The sequence below is a fragment of the Talpa occidentalis genome, unplaced genomic scaffold (genome assembly GCF_014898055.3).
Source record: "Talpa occidentalis isolate TD23 unplaced genomic scaffold, MPIMG_talOcc4v2.1 talOcc4.18, whole genome shotgun sequence".
NCBI lineage: Eukaryota > Metazoa > Chordata > Mammalia > Eulipotyphla > Talpidae > Talpa > Talpa occidentalis.
Window position 1 is genome coordinate 10,617,619 of NW_023601851.1, and position 16,213 is coordinate 10,633,831.

At 46.9% G+C, this 16,213-nt stretch overlaps 1 protein-coding gene across 1 annotated transcript in view; it reads right to left on the bottom strand.

The window, feature by feature from the left end:
- LOC119250861 (uncharacterized) overlaps positions 1 to 7,782 on the bottom strand; it is a 117,437-nt gene extending 109,655 nt beyond the window's left edge. Inside the window, exons 1-3 of the mRNA XM_054697681.1 lie at positions 7,768 to 7,782; positions 5,793 to 5,872; positions 4,491 to 4,583 (exon numbers count right to left, since the gene is read on the bottom strand). Coding sequence (XP_054553656.1) covers positions 4,491 to 4,583; positions 5,793 to 5,872; positions 7,768 to 7,771 — 177 coding nt within the window. The 5' untranslated portion in view covers positions 7,772 to 7,782. The remainder of the gene's footprint in view (positions 1 to 4,490; positions 4,584 to 5,792; positions 5,873 to 7,767) is intronic.
- Between the last annotated feature and the right edge of the window lie 8,431 nt (positions 7,783 to 16,213).

Consider the following 16,213-nt stretch of genomic DNA (forward strand, 5'->3'; position numbering starts at 1 on the left):
TGTGCATTCTCTGATGTGCAATGATTTGACTTCCGGTTAAACAGTTGGCCACATTCTTCACTTTTTGAACATTTCACTCTTAGATGAATTCTCCAATGTTCAGCAAGTTTTGCCTTCTGCTTAAAGGCTTTGCTGAATTCTTCACATTTGTAAGTTTTTTCTTTCACATTTGTGTGAATTCAGTGACGATGAGAAAGACTTGACTGCTGGTTAAAGGCTTTCCCAAATTCTTCACATCTGTACGTTTTCTCAGCATTTTGAACTCTCTGGTGTTCAGAAAGGTGACACAGGTAGAGAAAGGCTTCACCACAGTGTGGACATGTGTAAGCCTTTTCTCCAGTATGAATCCTTACATGTTTAGTGAGCTGTGGATGCCAACAAAAGGCTTCACCACACTCTTCACTTTTGTGCCATTTCTCTCTCTGATGTTGAGTGAGTCTTGAGCACCATTTGTTAGTGTTGCCATATCCTTTACAGTTGAAGGGATTCTCCTGAAATGTGTGATGTTGAAGTAGTTTTGAGGACTTCTCAATATGATCCCAAGTAGATTTTTTTATCTTCCCATTCGCATTTCTGATGTTGAGTACTATTTGACTCAAAGTATACACCTGTCCCATATTCACAATGTACTGAGTGATTATTGTATGATGGACTATGGGACTGCCTATATGTTCTAACTGTCTTCTCAGGGAATATGTATTATTAAAAATCGGATAGAGATCTCTGCTTACAGAAACACCCTTATCTATGCAAGGAACAGAATAAAATGTGGCTTGACCCAAGACATTTCACACACATGATCTCTTCTTGTGGGAAGAGTTGTATTCTGGGTCATTGTTCCAGCTTGGCTATCTTCATTGCAACAAATGTTCTGCCATTCAATTGATCTTTGGCGTGTCTGTTCTTCCACTAATTGTAAATTCTCAAAGGCACAGATTCCATCTCCTCCCAGTTCCGTATCTGGAAGAAAATATGTGCCTGACTATGGCATGAGGATGACTCTGACTATGCCATGAGAAGAGATAACTGGAAAAAAGCAAGTGACTATTTACACACATTTACAGCACTCAAGACAAAATACATTAAATGCATATTTACAAAATTACATTAAAGCATAGGTCATATTGACATAGGTAACAGTATGACTTTGCTCTTCCTATAAAGCCAAAAGATTCTAGACAACAACACAAAAGTTTATGAAAAGGTACTGTCCTTAGGGAAAGGTAAATACAAAGAAAATATACAAAATTGCATGATATAGTCCTGTAGTAAAAATATTGATTCTGCTTGAGCATTTGGAAAGGCCACATCAAAAATACCCATGGAATTTATTCTGGAATACACGATGTAGTGAGATGTTGTGATGGCAACAATGTTGGTGTAGGGTAGGAATGTTAAAGAATTGAGTTTCGTGTGTGCAATTCAAATTACATTCTTTTCAGTCTAAAAGGTTTCATAGCTTTTCAATTTGGCACGTAATGCACATTATAACAATAAAGACACCAGGAGAACACATGGGAGGGAAATGAACATGGAGCATGATGTCCTGTGCACACAGGCTAGATGACAATACTGTACACAATAAATAGTATTATGAATCAATATACCTCACTAAGCATAAAAAATATGATGACATATTAGACAAAAATCACCAGACAAAAAAGGAGAAAGGAATAAAAGCATGTCACAGAAAGTCAAAGAAACACAGAGATGCAATCGAGAGGAAATGAGGTATGAAAAAGGCTGATCATAAAGGAAACATTTTTAAATAACAATACCTGAGTCTCCCTTTCTGTAATTAGTTTGTTCATAAATGAAAAAAAAATCCACACTGAATTGACAATGTGTCTGAATGAATAAGAAAACAATACCAATACAATCTTATCCATATCACACCCACCAAAGATTTAAGTGCACCATGAGGAATGGAAGATGGAACTATATGCTGGGAAAAGTGATAATCAAATATGGAGCTGTGTTGAACACACTAATATCAGAAGAATATAAACTGAGTCAAAACCATCACAGAATGTAAAGAAGATCACAACAATAGAAAATGACATATTTTGGGTAGTCATTAAAAAATTCCACATGCACTAACGTGAGGTCGCTGAATGTGTGCAGACCACACAGGCAGGACTGAATGCAGAAGAGGAAGACAATACAATTCCAGGAGAGGTTCCAGCCCCAACTGCGATTAGAAGGAAAATGATAATGTAAGTTCAAGAAGGTGAGTTGACCACTAGGGCCAAATTTAAATCTGAAAGCAAGATGCAGTTCACATACATGATAGAGTAGTGACAGCTAAGCTATAAAAAAGGATGAACTCAGGCTATTTGCAACAACAGGATGGAACATAGCAGGAGCATAGCTAATGTAGAAAATCAGGAGAAAGACATTTGCTGGATCGCTTCACTCCAATTTCAAATCTGGAGGGAAAAAGAAAGGAACCGACAAACCAGAACAATCTCTGGAAATATGACTGCAGAATTGTGGGTATTACAGAGGGATGGAGAGTGGGTGTGGGTACAGAGGTGGGAGGGTGTTCAAAGATCTATGGAGAAGGCCCACAAGTGCACTGGTGGTGAGTGTGGTGGTGGCAGACCTCTGACAAGATGAAACTCTATTCCCTAAATCAAGTGTTACCTCAATTCAAAAAATTAAAGAATATATTGAAAATATGGAGATGAAACAAATTTCCCAAAAACTGTGGACTCAGAAAACAATAAGATGTAAATTTCAAGCACTGACACACTAACAATAACACGGATCTTAAATTAACTCCACAACTCAAGAAACTAAAAAAGGAACAATCTAAACTCTAAATTTCCATAAAGAAGGACATTTCAAAATAAAGAAGAAATACATAACCGTTAACATGATGGCAAAAATGTTTGGGCTTCTCTATGAAGAGACGTCTGGAATTTGAAAAAAGCAATAAATTTAACAAAATGATAGTTTAATTCACTAGAAAGGAAAGGCAGAAGACCAAGAAAATCAGAAGTGAAACCCATAAAGATATTTCCTTAGTTTTTATGTCTCCTCGGCACTGGCTACAGTCATCTGTAGACATTTTCAAAGGCATGTACTTCTCTTCATGGCAGGGAGAGACCTTTCTGTCAATTCTTATTTAAATGTTATAGCACACACTGCTCAGAATGACAGCATATGCAGCAAATGCTGCCTCATCTTGCTTCCAACTTTCTCCTGGTCATCGAAGGGAAAAAAGTTCTGCATCCAGCCTTTGGTCGTCACTGTGAAAGGCTTTCTGCACATCCTTCTGACATCAACACTCCTTGGCTGCTACTGGAGTCCCTGCAATACTTGGTACCTGTTTCTACGTAATTCATAGCAGCTGAAGTTTTTATCTAGTATGTTTGTTGTACTATATCATCCTTTCACTGATGCTTTTGCTTTCTTCCAGATGACTCCCACAAGAAGGTGGAATTGCACAGATCAAACTCCTCCCAAGGTATGAGCCCCCAACCTGAAACTCTTGATTCCATGGCTTTAGAAACCACAACCTTAGGTTTCCCCTCCCATGTCAGAACATCCTGTCCCTCACTGAATGATTTCTGGGTTCTCCTCAGCCTCACAAAGGCTGACTGAAATCAGAGCAACAGACGAGACAGGAGAGGTCTGCCGTGCCATGTGTATAGCTCCCTGGCCAGTCGGGGATGGAACTCATGCTGCAGAGGCCACAGATAGCTTCACAGTGCTGTGCTTAATCCCTTGCACCACCAGGGAGGCCCACATTTTCCTTTCTCACAGCATATCACTTCAACAAAACAAAGAATACTTCCATGATTACTGTTCTTATCCCCACTCATAGATAATTTATCACTTTCAAAAACTTCCCATGAACATACTGAGTGAAAAAAAAAACAAATGTCTGGGGCCTCCCCAGTGGCACAATGGTTGAGCACTGGGTTGCAAATGTTCCCGCAGTCTCTGCAGCGTTGGTTCGATCCCCGGCTGCTCCATGGCCACTGGAGGAGGGTCTCATATGGCGCTCAAACCTCTCCTGCCGCCCGCTGCTCCCCTCAGCAGTGTACTTTGGTCCTTCTGCCTGCTCTGCTCCCCGCTCTGGCTCTGGGAAATTCTCTCACCCTCCTGTACTTCTGACTGTACCCAGTGCTTGTATAAATTAATTAATTAATTAATTAAAAAATACCTGAAGAAGTACCTTAAGGAAAACAGTCGGTTAGTATAAACTAATAGAGAGAACACAGAAAATGTGACTACTGCAGAATAATTTCCTGTAGTGTCAGTAACTGCATTATGGTGAAATCCAACATTGACAACCGTTAAAAAAAAGAGCAGGAGTAAATCTAGGAGAGAGCTTATGTGGAAACTGAATAAAGAATCACTTTGATAAATGCAGATAAACTCCAAGGTTTGGACACTGGAAAAGTAGCGCAGTGTGGCCAATATCACTGGCCACTCTCCCAGCCTCCTGCTAGCCTCCTGCCAGGCAAGCACTGACTGACCTGAGAGGTTCTGGCTTGTGGCTTCCTCCACAGTTCACGGCTGTACACCCTTCTCCAACCTGATGCTCTCCTCAGGATCGGTAACACAATGCCCTGTGATGAGGAACAGTGTTGGTTCGGTCAAGTTAAACTTCAGTTTTGAAGACTAACGAAAGCAGTGTTAAGAGCTGTGCAACGAAGGTCACCTGGAACTTTTCAGAAATAGGGCGAACACCCACAATCTAGTCTGTTTGCCATGTTCAACCTCACCACCACCCAATTTCACAAGAAAGACCACACTTAATCAGTGTAGAAAACAGCACTTGCTCTCGTGTTACACTGGAGCTTCCTCACAGAGGGACACCAGGTGACTGCAGGTCTCCAGCATCACATCCCTGTACAGGGTCCTCTGAGCATCATTCAGGTCTTCCCACTCCTGCCAGGGGAAGTTCACAGCCACATCCTCCAATGACACCATCCCCTGTGAGGGAACATTTCTCCTCATTTCAGGGCCGTCAGCCTGGGTCACACAGCAACAGTGTAAACACTCCTTCTTGTGCTCTTGTACAGGAGGCACCATCTTCCTACTCACACTGTGCTGTGAACAGAATTCTCAGGGGAAATAGTCTTACCTCTAGATTAACCCATTTGCTCCTAAAAGAACCACAATAGTTTACCATACAAATTTGGAAGTGTCTTTGAGTCTATGAATACAAGGATGAATAAAATCTTCCCCTTGAAGAGCTTATCACCTGGTTGGCAGGTAGAATAACACATACGTGGAATAACATGCTACATAGTGGTGTGAAAAGCCTGCTGAATGCAGACACGGTACAAGAGAAGAAAAACCAACACTTTGTAGTGTTGGGTTACACGTCACTGAAGACACAAACGCTTAGCTCTTCCTTGTAAATCACACTGTCATGAGGATGAGACAACAGCAGATGTCATAGAGTGAGAAAATTAAAAACACTCGCCATGATAACTGACCTGCAGAGAGCACGCTGCCAGGCAGAGTCCCCAGCAGGAAGGCAGGAGAGACAGGGAAAGTATTCTGGAACTGAAGCCAATCAGATTTATGAACTGTGGGACATGTGAGCTGAATTCACCAGAATAGAAGGATATGTGGGGTCTCCCTGGTGGCGCAAGGAGTGAAGCACCTCAGATCTGCCTTTTCTGCTCCCCACTCTGTCTCTGATGAGTCCTCTCACCCCCGCACCTCTGGCCTGTACCCACCTCTTATATTCATACATAAATAAAAACGAATCTTTTAAATAAATCAAGCTTGAAGGGGAGTTAGGTATTTGGGGGAAATATACTCACTGGGCAGCAGGCTGAGCCACACAGCAGGACTGGAGCAGACAGGCCCAGCACAGGAAGGTGAGGGGCCAACGGCCTCCCCTCTTCACCAGGTGAGTATCATGGAGGACGAAAAAGAGAGAGGGAGTTGATAGGTAAATTTCCATCTGGTAATGACCAAGAGGCTGAGCTGACCCAGCACGTGCATTAATCGGATGCAGGGGTGTGAGCCTGTGTGGACCCTGGGGAGGACACTCGTGGCTCTACAGGCACTTCTGCTACAGGAGAATTACATTTACTGGGCGCTCCTGGGAGTCAGACGGAGGGGCTCCGACAGGCGGGTGGAGGTTGCCCTTTTGTGATACTCATTTCCACGAATAAGAGAACATCCCCGTGAGGAGGCGTCCAGGTTCTCACGTTGGAAGGATTTGTCCAAATCTCTCCATCCCTCATCAGAGGGGGAGGCGGCCCCTTAGGACCGCACCACTCGCACCCTTGTAGCTGGGCTCCCCACTGCCCCCCAGGGCTGACCCCCATCCTCTGTCCTTTCTCTGGAGTTGAAGATGTCATTGCACAGGGGGCAGAGACCATGTTGGTGGGTCACTCAGTGTTCCTGGGTCTTCCCCAGGCGAGCGAGGAGGTGTCCACGTGTACTCAAGTATATTTTCTCCCACTGATGCCCTTTATTCCAGGAAGGTCTCCATGGAGAACCGCAGGGTAGATGAGATGACGTTTCCTCCCAGGATCCCGGCGCAGACCCAGAGGAGTATACAGAAGGGGAGACAGGAGGTGCTTCAGGGCAAACCCGAAGGGAAGGGTTGACCCAGGTGGGGAGTCCTCAGCACGTGCTGGGGAATCCAGGGCGAGGCCCCCCAATGAGCAGAGAGAAAAGGGACCTTAAAGGCATTACCCCAGGAGCGAGAGGAGGGAAAGCCGAGGGAGACAAGGAAAGGGAAGACGCGTGGCAGCAGCAGATGGCAGTGTTGGGGCAGACCCAGAGGCACCCTGAGACCCCAGACCCTGCGCACCCTCCACTGGCACTGCCATCTGTTGCATGTGAAGCAAACACCCCCTCACGTGAAAGCCCTGCTGTGGAAAACAAAAGGGTTGGGGTGCAAGGGAGAGGAGAAAGGACAGGGTTAAACAGTTTCCAAGGAACCAAAGCCTCCCGGGCCTGCAGGGTCAGTCCCATGACCCCTACAGTGATGACCCCAGCTTTGGGCACCGCCTGCAGCATCCTCTCTGCAAGTCCCCCCTCCAGGGGCTGTGGGGGAAGCGGACACACCTGACCTGCCCTCAGGCTACAGAATTTTTGGGGACTTGCTGTCGGGGTCTCCGCCATCTCGCATGTCTGTCCTGGAACGGACCTGCCCCAACAAGGGGCCTGAGCCACGAGGGGTCTCTGAGCCCCCCCAGCCTCTTTCATTCCTGCCCATGCTGCAGTGATCCCCAGACCCAATGCGGGGTCATCCCTGGGGCAAACACCTGCCCAAGAGAGCGGCTTCTGCACGGGAGTCTCCAGCTGGCCAGGGATGTCCACGGGAAAGCGGAAGGGGAGACCCCAGCAGGTGGCACCTCTGTGCACCCCTCCACCTGCAAGGGAGAAGAATAGCCCCCCCACATGACGCTGTGGCCCTAGATTCAGTGCAGGACAGGCCCTTGAGAAAAAGCTGGGTCAAGAACACCGGCTCCCACACCCCTGAAAGCAGGAGCTGAATCTCCCCTGCCCGGGGCTGCCCCAGGGAGAGGGGAAATCACAGGGGTCTGCAGGTCCGTCTCCCCTGCCCTGAGCTGGCGCCCCCGACCTTCCCTGGTTGCTGTCCCCCCAGAGCCTTCCCTGCCCCAAGGGTGGCGCCCACTGTGGTCCGAGGACCCACCCGGATCTCTCCCTGGAGAAAAGATGTGTGTGGGGACGGGACACCTGACGCCCCCCACTATTCGAAATTCCTTCCCGGTTCGTGCACATCACAGGGTTGGGTGGAGGCTCCTCTGCACTTACCCATCAATTTCTCTCCCAAAGGATTTTCTTCTAACGCCGCTGGGAGCAGCACTTAGAGCCCCAGCGCCATCTTCTGGCCAAGACAGAGAGAAGCTGTTTAAACAATGAGAGCGAAGGATTGACATTTTTCCAGTTAGCAGAAGTTACGGAACAGCTCTGAAGACCCATTGCTCCTCCCCACTGAACGAAGGTTTGCCCCGGTTGCCTGGCTGCTGCATGCAAGTTGGGTGAACTGCAGAGTGCCCTCAGCGAAGCGTCACCGGGCAGTGGGGCTCAAAGGGCAGACTGAATTTTCAGGGCACCCCTTCCTGCCCCCAGGGCTCTGATGGAAACTGTTTTTGAGCCACAGATCTTGGAAACAGCGAGTAGGATGGGACCAAGGCCCACGTCGGAAAACGTCTTTAAAAATCTTTTTATGGGGCCTCCCTGGTGGCGCAGGCGGTTGAGGGCCGCACCATGAAGTAATCCGCAGCCTCTGCAGCACGGGTTCAATCCCTGCAAGTCAGGGAGAAACCCACATGGTGCAGCAGACCTCTCCTGTCTCGTCCGCTGCTCCCCTCAGCAGTGTATTTCAGTCAATCTGCTGTTCTGTTCCCCACTCTCTCTGGTGGATCCTCTCACCCCCTGCATCTCTGGCCTGTACCTCAGATCATGTATGCATAAATAAATATTTAAAAAATCATTTTATGGCGCCTCCCTGGTGGGGCAAGGGTTGGGACGCAGGCTATGGGGCTGTCCACGGCCACTGCAGCGCAGGTTGGATCCCCGGCCAGGGAGACACCCAGGTGTACAGCAGACCTCTCCTGTCTCCCCGCTGCTCCCCTCAGCAGTGTATTTCAGTCAGTCTGCCTGTTCTGCTCCCCGCTCTGTCTCCGGTGAATCCTCTCACCCTCCCAAGCATCTGGCCTGTACCCCAGTTTTTGTATAAAAATAAATAAATCTTTAAAGAATAAACAAATAGATAAATAAATAAATAAAAAGGTGGACTGTGGTCCTCACTCTAACTTGACTTTAAATCTCACCCAACTTTCCTGAGAGTCTGACTAGCCTCCCAGTGATCATGCTCACAACACTGTCCCTAACTAAACTAAGAAACTAGTAGTTTTCACTGGCCTTGCGACTCTGCACACACAACAAGCCAACCCTCCCGCAGAGTTCCTGGCAATGTGCCTTACTCCAGCATTTCAGGGCTCCCTGGGTGGGTGTTGCCCTAACTAGGGACACACGGGATTTAGAACAGCTCCTCTGCTAGGAACAAATATACCACCGACATTCTTTTTAGTCTAACAGCACTCTAAAAATGGGTTGCTTCCCTGGTGAAATGTACTCTCATGTCACAACCCCAAAACTTGCTAGCTATTTTACTACTGCTCCTCTTGTTACTAAGCCTACCACACAGCGGCTGTCCCCAATGACTTTGCTACAGGGCAGGGAGAGGGGCAGCCCAGACCCCGCAAACCTGCCTGCTCTAAACAGGTTCTGCCATCCTGCTTCCTTCCTTCCTCAGTCTCCTCTGCAGCTTCTTCTCTCCCTGCTCAGCTCCACTCTCCCTTGGATGGGGCAGGGAACCTGGAACCTCCCCCTTTCCTGGGGACCCCCGTTACAACTTCACCTGTGACCGAGGGCCCTTAGTTGCTGCTGTACTTCTCATTCTCCTCTTTAAATCTTAACATACACAATCTCCTACTCAAATTTGTTTCTTCTAACCTAGGGGGAGCGCCTCAAGTTTAAACTCCTCCTCCCAACAAACAGCTCACCCGTACAAGAGGAACAGCCTGTCCAGATGCCCCACCCGTGCACTCCAGATGCACCCCTCGCCTCCTTCCAGAACCACCAACAGACAGCTCAGGGACTCGTGTCAGGGAGACCATCTCCCGGGCCCTTGGAGGTAGGGCCAGCTCTACATGCCACTCCAGCTGGAAGCAGCTACGGAAAATGGACATCCTCCCTTCAACTCCCCAAAAGATTTTGGGCTGGATATGGTCATGGGGGGATGATGGAGGACAAGAATGGAAAGACTGGAAAGGACGTGCCCCAAGGCCAAAACCTGACTCACACAAGGAGGTGGGGGTCGAGGAAATGCACACGACCATTAACCCAGCTGTGGAGGACGGACCCTCAGGCGCCAGCGCCTTGTCACGAGGCAGGAGAGGCGAGCAGGATCCGATGCTCTAGGGAGTGGGATGCAGGCCTGAGAGGAAGGATGTGGAGACAGGGCCCACCCCAGAATCTCTGGTCCCTTTCTAGTGCTGCCTGTTGCCCAACATCTGCAACAAGCAGCCGCTCCATGGAGGAGTGAGCCTCCCAAGGAGAAAGGGACTGTGGCAGGGCAGGCTCCGCACAGGCCCGGGGCAACCGTCCCCCTGCCCGCCCGTGACCACACAGGAGCCTCTTCTCACCAGCTCTCGCCTCTGTGGGGCAGCATCCTCCTGCTGGTGGCCTGTACCTGCCAGGACGTCTCCACTGATCTCCCTCAGCCGAGGCCACTCTCCTCAAGGCCACCCTCCTGCAACCGTGCAGGCCTCTCTCAGCAAACCTGTCCCCTTCCCTTTTCCTGAGAAACCAGCCCTTTAAACACAACTAACATCTTCGTCTCGTGGAGAAGCGACGTGGGAAACTCCCTGGTGCTGCTGAAACAGGGTCTGGGGAAACATTTCCCAGAGTGAACCCCAGTACCTCCACTCCAAAAACCCCATCACCCCCACTCTATTCCCCCGAGGCCCACGGAAAAAAACCCGCAGTTCTGGAAGGACACTAGGAAAGATCTCTGACACCACCTAGTGCCCAGAACAAAATCACCACCTTCCTGATAGTGGGAAGCCAGGGATCCCAAAACCACCTCAGGTGCTGAGAGGGGCTGGGCCAAGCAAACGGGGTAAGAAGAGAATCCAGGCCAGTCAACTGTAAAAGCAAAACCAATCATGAGAGCTGAAAATACATGTGGTTCTGCTGGCAGGACAATCACAGACACTGCTACTACAACTGTAATTTGATGCCACCATTAAATAAAATGCCAAATTTCAGTTAGAATTAGGGAAAATCAAGATGCATTTTACCTCTTCCCTGATTCCATACTCCCGTCTAATTGAAGGATAAAGGGCTGAGTTCAGTGAACAGGGAGTGTTCAAGGTGGGGAATCTGAGCAGGTTGGAGACCAGCTCCAGCTAGATGTCGGTGTCAGGGATCTCAGCAGGAGAGGACCGCCTTGGTGAAGTTTTTCGGAGGGCTGAGGGGAAGTGGAGCCAGGTAGGAGAGAGGAAGACACAGACACCATCTCTCGTGCAAGTACCTCCTCCTGAGGGTCTCAGCAGGTCTTTTTTTATACCTTAAGGCCAGTGGTGAGATGATATCAGTATAAGCATCAAAGCAGAACAGAGACCATCATTACATATTTTCTCATGAACATACAAAGACCCTCTTGATCTCATACTACAAAAGGACACTTCCTTAATCTGATTAAGAAAATCTACAGGGAAAATGACTCCCTTAGGTACAACTCTTTTTCTAATGTAATCCATTGTCTCACACAGTAAAATGTTTGTAAGACATTGAAGGACTAAACATAGCAAGACAGCAGCCATTTTAAGGAAAATGACCGTCTTAAAGAGCACAGCTGTCCGTTGCAGGGTAAAACCACAAGAACCACAAGGCAAGGGCGAAAACTTAAAGGTTGCCAAAGAAAGGTACACAATCAGATTGAACTTGGTCCCTGTTGTGAAAGGTCCCCTTTTTATGGTATGAAAGGTCCCCTTTTTCTGCTGTCAACAGTGTATAAAAAACAGCTTTTCACCCTTAACGGGGTCCCTCTCTCATCCTGATGAGACTGCTGTGTCAGTACACCAGGCAGATTCGGACCCTAGCTTAAGCTAGCAATAAAGCCTTTTTGCTTTTGCATCTCTGGCTCCATGTAGTTTTTGGGAACCCCAGACGGAGTTGAGGTGCCAACTCCTAAAATGTTCAGTAACAATCAATCACCCTGTCAAGCCTTCCTAATTTCCCAGTGGACATGAAAGTCCATTGTTATGCTATATTACTAAAATCAACCCATTCCCTAGTACTCAATTCCTCTAGCCCATTATCAATTACTTCAAAGTGATCTAAAGTAACTCATCAATACTGTTTAGTTCTACAGAAATCTAACTTTCAACTAGAAATACCGAACCTCCACACAACCTGCACACTGTTAACTTTTCACATACACCAGGAGATGTACTGTTGCCGCAAACAGGTACCCCCCAGGTTAGGCTATGGTTTCCAATCACAGCTGGTTCAGGGCATCTTGTTCTCCATAGTTCTCAGGGCCAAAACATTTCTTTCCTAACTATATCTTTAACAATTTTTACTTCCTTTGTGACAGTTCATGCGAAAGAACAATAAGCCAATTGTCACCTGGGTCCGAATTAGGTTTTCACAGGCCAATGAATAACTAACTTACTTCAGCATTAACTAGGAACAAAGAGGAGAGCTTCAGCAGGCTTTGCCATGGAGACTCCCTAGTTCAGATCTTCTTTGGGAGGTGCAAGAACTCCCGTCTCTGGGAAGTACAACTTTCCCTCTTCAGGGGAGCACAGGGACTCCCCGCTTTTTGAAGTCTCCCCTAATGCCCTGACAATATCAAGAGACAGCCTGAGTGGTGCAGCAGCCACAGAGCAGGCTGGGAAGGATGAGACCAAGCGATAGAATAAAGAGGGCTGCCTTCACTTCCTCATGCAAAGAGGAGGATACCAATGTACAGAAATGTCCGGAAAAACAGGTCTGAGGCCCATGTCAGAGGCCTTAGTTCCAATAAACTAAAGCAAGAAGTCATTGTAAACAGGTGGGGGACACACTTGGAGGTCACAGGCCAGCTGATGAGAGAGAAGACCCAGGAGAGGTCTGAGGACAGAGCATGGAGTCTCAGGACAGCTGAGACCAAAGACTGACACAGCTGAGGCAGGTCCACTCCTGCTGGGTTTTTCCCAGGGATGTTTTTCATAAATGCTCTGGTGCAGTGGCACACGATGAAATGTTACTTAGGGATCAAGAAAGACAAACTCACGCCATCTGCGGTAACAAGGATGGAGCTGGAAGGCTACACTAGCCGATGTAAGTCAGAAGGAAGAAGATAAATACCGGATGGTCTCACTGATATGTGGAATATAGAGAAACCAAAAAAAAAAAAATCAAGAAAAAGATAAAACTAGAAAACTGACCACAGAGCTGAGGTCCACAGCAAAGGAAGGAGAGTGAGGGAGGCAAGACAGTAGAGGAAAACACAGTGATGGTTCACTGGTGATGTGGTGGTGGGAGAGCTAGGGGGACTACTAAAAGAAAAAGAAATGCTCTGGTGCCGATTGAGGCATGGAGGCAGGGCATCTGAGAGCTGAGAGGAGATAAGAGGCTGCCTACGCAGAAGAGCCTTCATGACTGATGCCTGAGGGGAAATTGTGTGCAGGGGCCTGGGTTAGGGGACTGACAGAAAGGGTGACGTGGCAGGCAACGAATACTTGAAGACTGCAGGTTTGGGAAAATCACAACTGGAAAGCAACAAAAAGGGAGGATGTAATCCAAGGTCCACCCAGGTGGTGTGGCACTCCATATATGGTTGGTGTTAAAATTCTTCTAGCAAACGCCAACAGCTTGATAGCTGTGATGAGCTCTAGAAGTGAATCAGCCAGACTTTTGAAAGTTCCTGTAAGAATTCCTCCCTCATTCCTTCTCCTGTGCCATCCCCCTCATGCAAGCTGTTCTCAGAACACAGATAAAGGCCCGTCAGCCAGAGAGGAACCATATTCCAGACATCTCATGTAATGCTCACTTATCGCCAGAACCTTCCATGTCTTAGATGTGCCTTTCATCTGTCTCCCCCTTATCTATTTACCCTTGGCATGGACTCCAGGTCAGCTCCTTCCCTCTAGCGCCCATGCTGCCTCCCATCACCTCCAACGATCCTCTTTTCTCATCCCTTCCCTCCCACTGCTTCTTCTCTAATGCATATAGTTCTAGCACTTCAGAGCCAGACTGATTCACAGCTGCTCTTCCCAGATACTCTTTGGTTCCTGAGGAAACCTAAATGTCAAGTCCAGATTCCTTAGCCCAGCACACTGAAGACTGACCGACTTCTGCAGGCTCCCCTGTGAACTCCCACATACCAGATGAGCAGCCTCAGAAGACCTAGAAAGACTGGGTCACAGGTCTTGTTCCCACCAATAATCTCATTAGCTACTGTTCCTGGTGGTCCTTGATGATGGGGTCCTGAGTGATTCACCAGGCCCAAGGCAGTCTCAAATAGCCCTTGTCTGATTTCCACCCCTCAGTGTGCTCTAAAAGGATATTAGAAATTGGGGGAATTCAAGACTGAGGACTGCTAAGCATCCGCAGGCTTTGTGGACATAGTCCCTATCAGCTGTTGTTATTAAGGACCCCTAGGCGTTCTTGAAAATTGTCCAGTATACCCTTCTTCCAAAGCATTGATTGCCAGTGTGCACAGGTCAGAGACAATGGGACTGACATACAAAGATGTTCTAGAACATAATTCTGGAGTTGAACCCCCATCAAATTTGAGCACAAATATTAATCAAGAAATGAATTAGTGCCTCCCTGGTGGTGCAGCGTTTGAGCACTGGGCTGTGAAACTGCCCGCCGCCTCTGCAGCACCGGTTCAACCCCCGGCCACCGGTAAGTGTCCCACATGGCGCGCAGACCTCTCCTGTCGCCCGCTGCTCCCCTCAGCAGTGTCCTTCGGTCCTTCTGCCTGCTCTTCTCCATGCTCTGGCTCTGGTGAATTCTCTCAACCTCCTGTGCTTCTGACTGTCCCAGTGCTTGTATAAATAAATGAATAAATCTTTATAAAAAAGAGTCTGTCCATCTCTTCTGAAAAAAAAAAAGTGATGAAAAGATTATGTATGAATGAAATTAAGATGTGATGCTACTATACAATTTACAAACATGATCAGGAGGAGAAAACAACAGAATTAAAACATACAGATGAATGACAGACATTGAAAATCTGTTTGAGAAAAATCTCATAGTTTTGAGGACAAAAATACAAATTAATTACAGACATAAAATGAAATTGTAATTAGTGAGCATAACCAATGGAAATTCAACATAAAAACTGTTGTGCATGTACAGAAGAAAACAAAAAGCAAAGAGAAAACACTAGATAGATGACTGATTGATGATAGAGGGATGGATGTATAGATCAATCAATCGATCGATTGTGGGTCAATTGATAAACAAAGACAAGAGATATAGATGAATGTCGTAAAGTTTCTAAACAAAAGGTTTAGAAAGAATCTTCTAAAACTCTAGAGATCATTCAGAAAATTTTGTTCCCTTGTGAAGAAACACATAAAGTCACACCTTCTTGTTAATATTAGATGCAGGACTCCCTCGTGGCGCAAGGGCATAAGACACAACCTATGAAGCTATCCGCTGTCATGCATCACAAGTTCGATCTCTGGCCAGGGAGCTTCCCATATGGTTTAGGAGACCTCTCCTGTCTCTCTGCTGCTCCCCTCAGCAATGTATTATTTCATCAGTCTGCCTGTTCTGTTCCCCACTCTGTCTCTGGTGAATCCTCTCACCCCTTGAGCTTCTGGCCTGTACCCCAGCTCTTATGGACATGTTTCATTTTGTGGTTTTGATGGGAATTCTGTGTGAAAGTTGCATTTGACCTGAAGCAAGAAAAAAGAACCTGCTGTTTTGTTTTTAGGGTTCCAGAGACATCCAAAGAGTGTGAGGAAGCTTGCCTCCATTGGCAGGACTCAACAACTGGGAAAAAAAAAAAAAGTTCTGGTAACCTGGAGAATAGGAAACTCCAGGTGGAAACCAACTTTGTTTCTGAAGCCTACACGGACTAGATGTCAAGAGTTCACTCTGATATTATATGGAGTTTTCCAGCAAAGTTATCTAGAATTGCTGTTTGGTTACTCTGCCTTGTGATTTTATGCAAAAATAAGTAAATTGGTCTGAGAGTAGATTTAGTTTGCAAATATTTTGCTGTACTATTGTGTAAAATTGGGTCAAGGTGGAGAAAACTTGTTTTTAGAAAAGTTAAACTGGACCTCCCTGGTGGCGCAGGGTGTTAAATACAGCATTATCGAACTATCGCCAGCCACTGAAGCATGACTTCGATCCCCGGCTAGCCAGGGAGCTACACACATTGTACAGCAGACCTCTTCTGCCTTGCCTGCTGCTCCCCTCAGCAGTGTATTTCAGTAGATCTTCCTGTTCTGCTCCCCACTCTCTCTGGTGAATCTTCTCACCCCCACCCCCATGGACTGAGTAATTTCCAGGAATGAAGGACTATCATAATAGACACGCACAGACAATACTGGCGGCTGATTGTTATTCTCTAGCATACACTAAAATCCTGAGATGGGGTTTAAAATACAAAAAATAAGGGGAGTCTAGAGGAAATCTTGTGCCTATAGGTACTTATATAAAACTTTTTATTTACTTT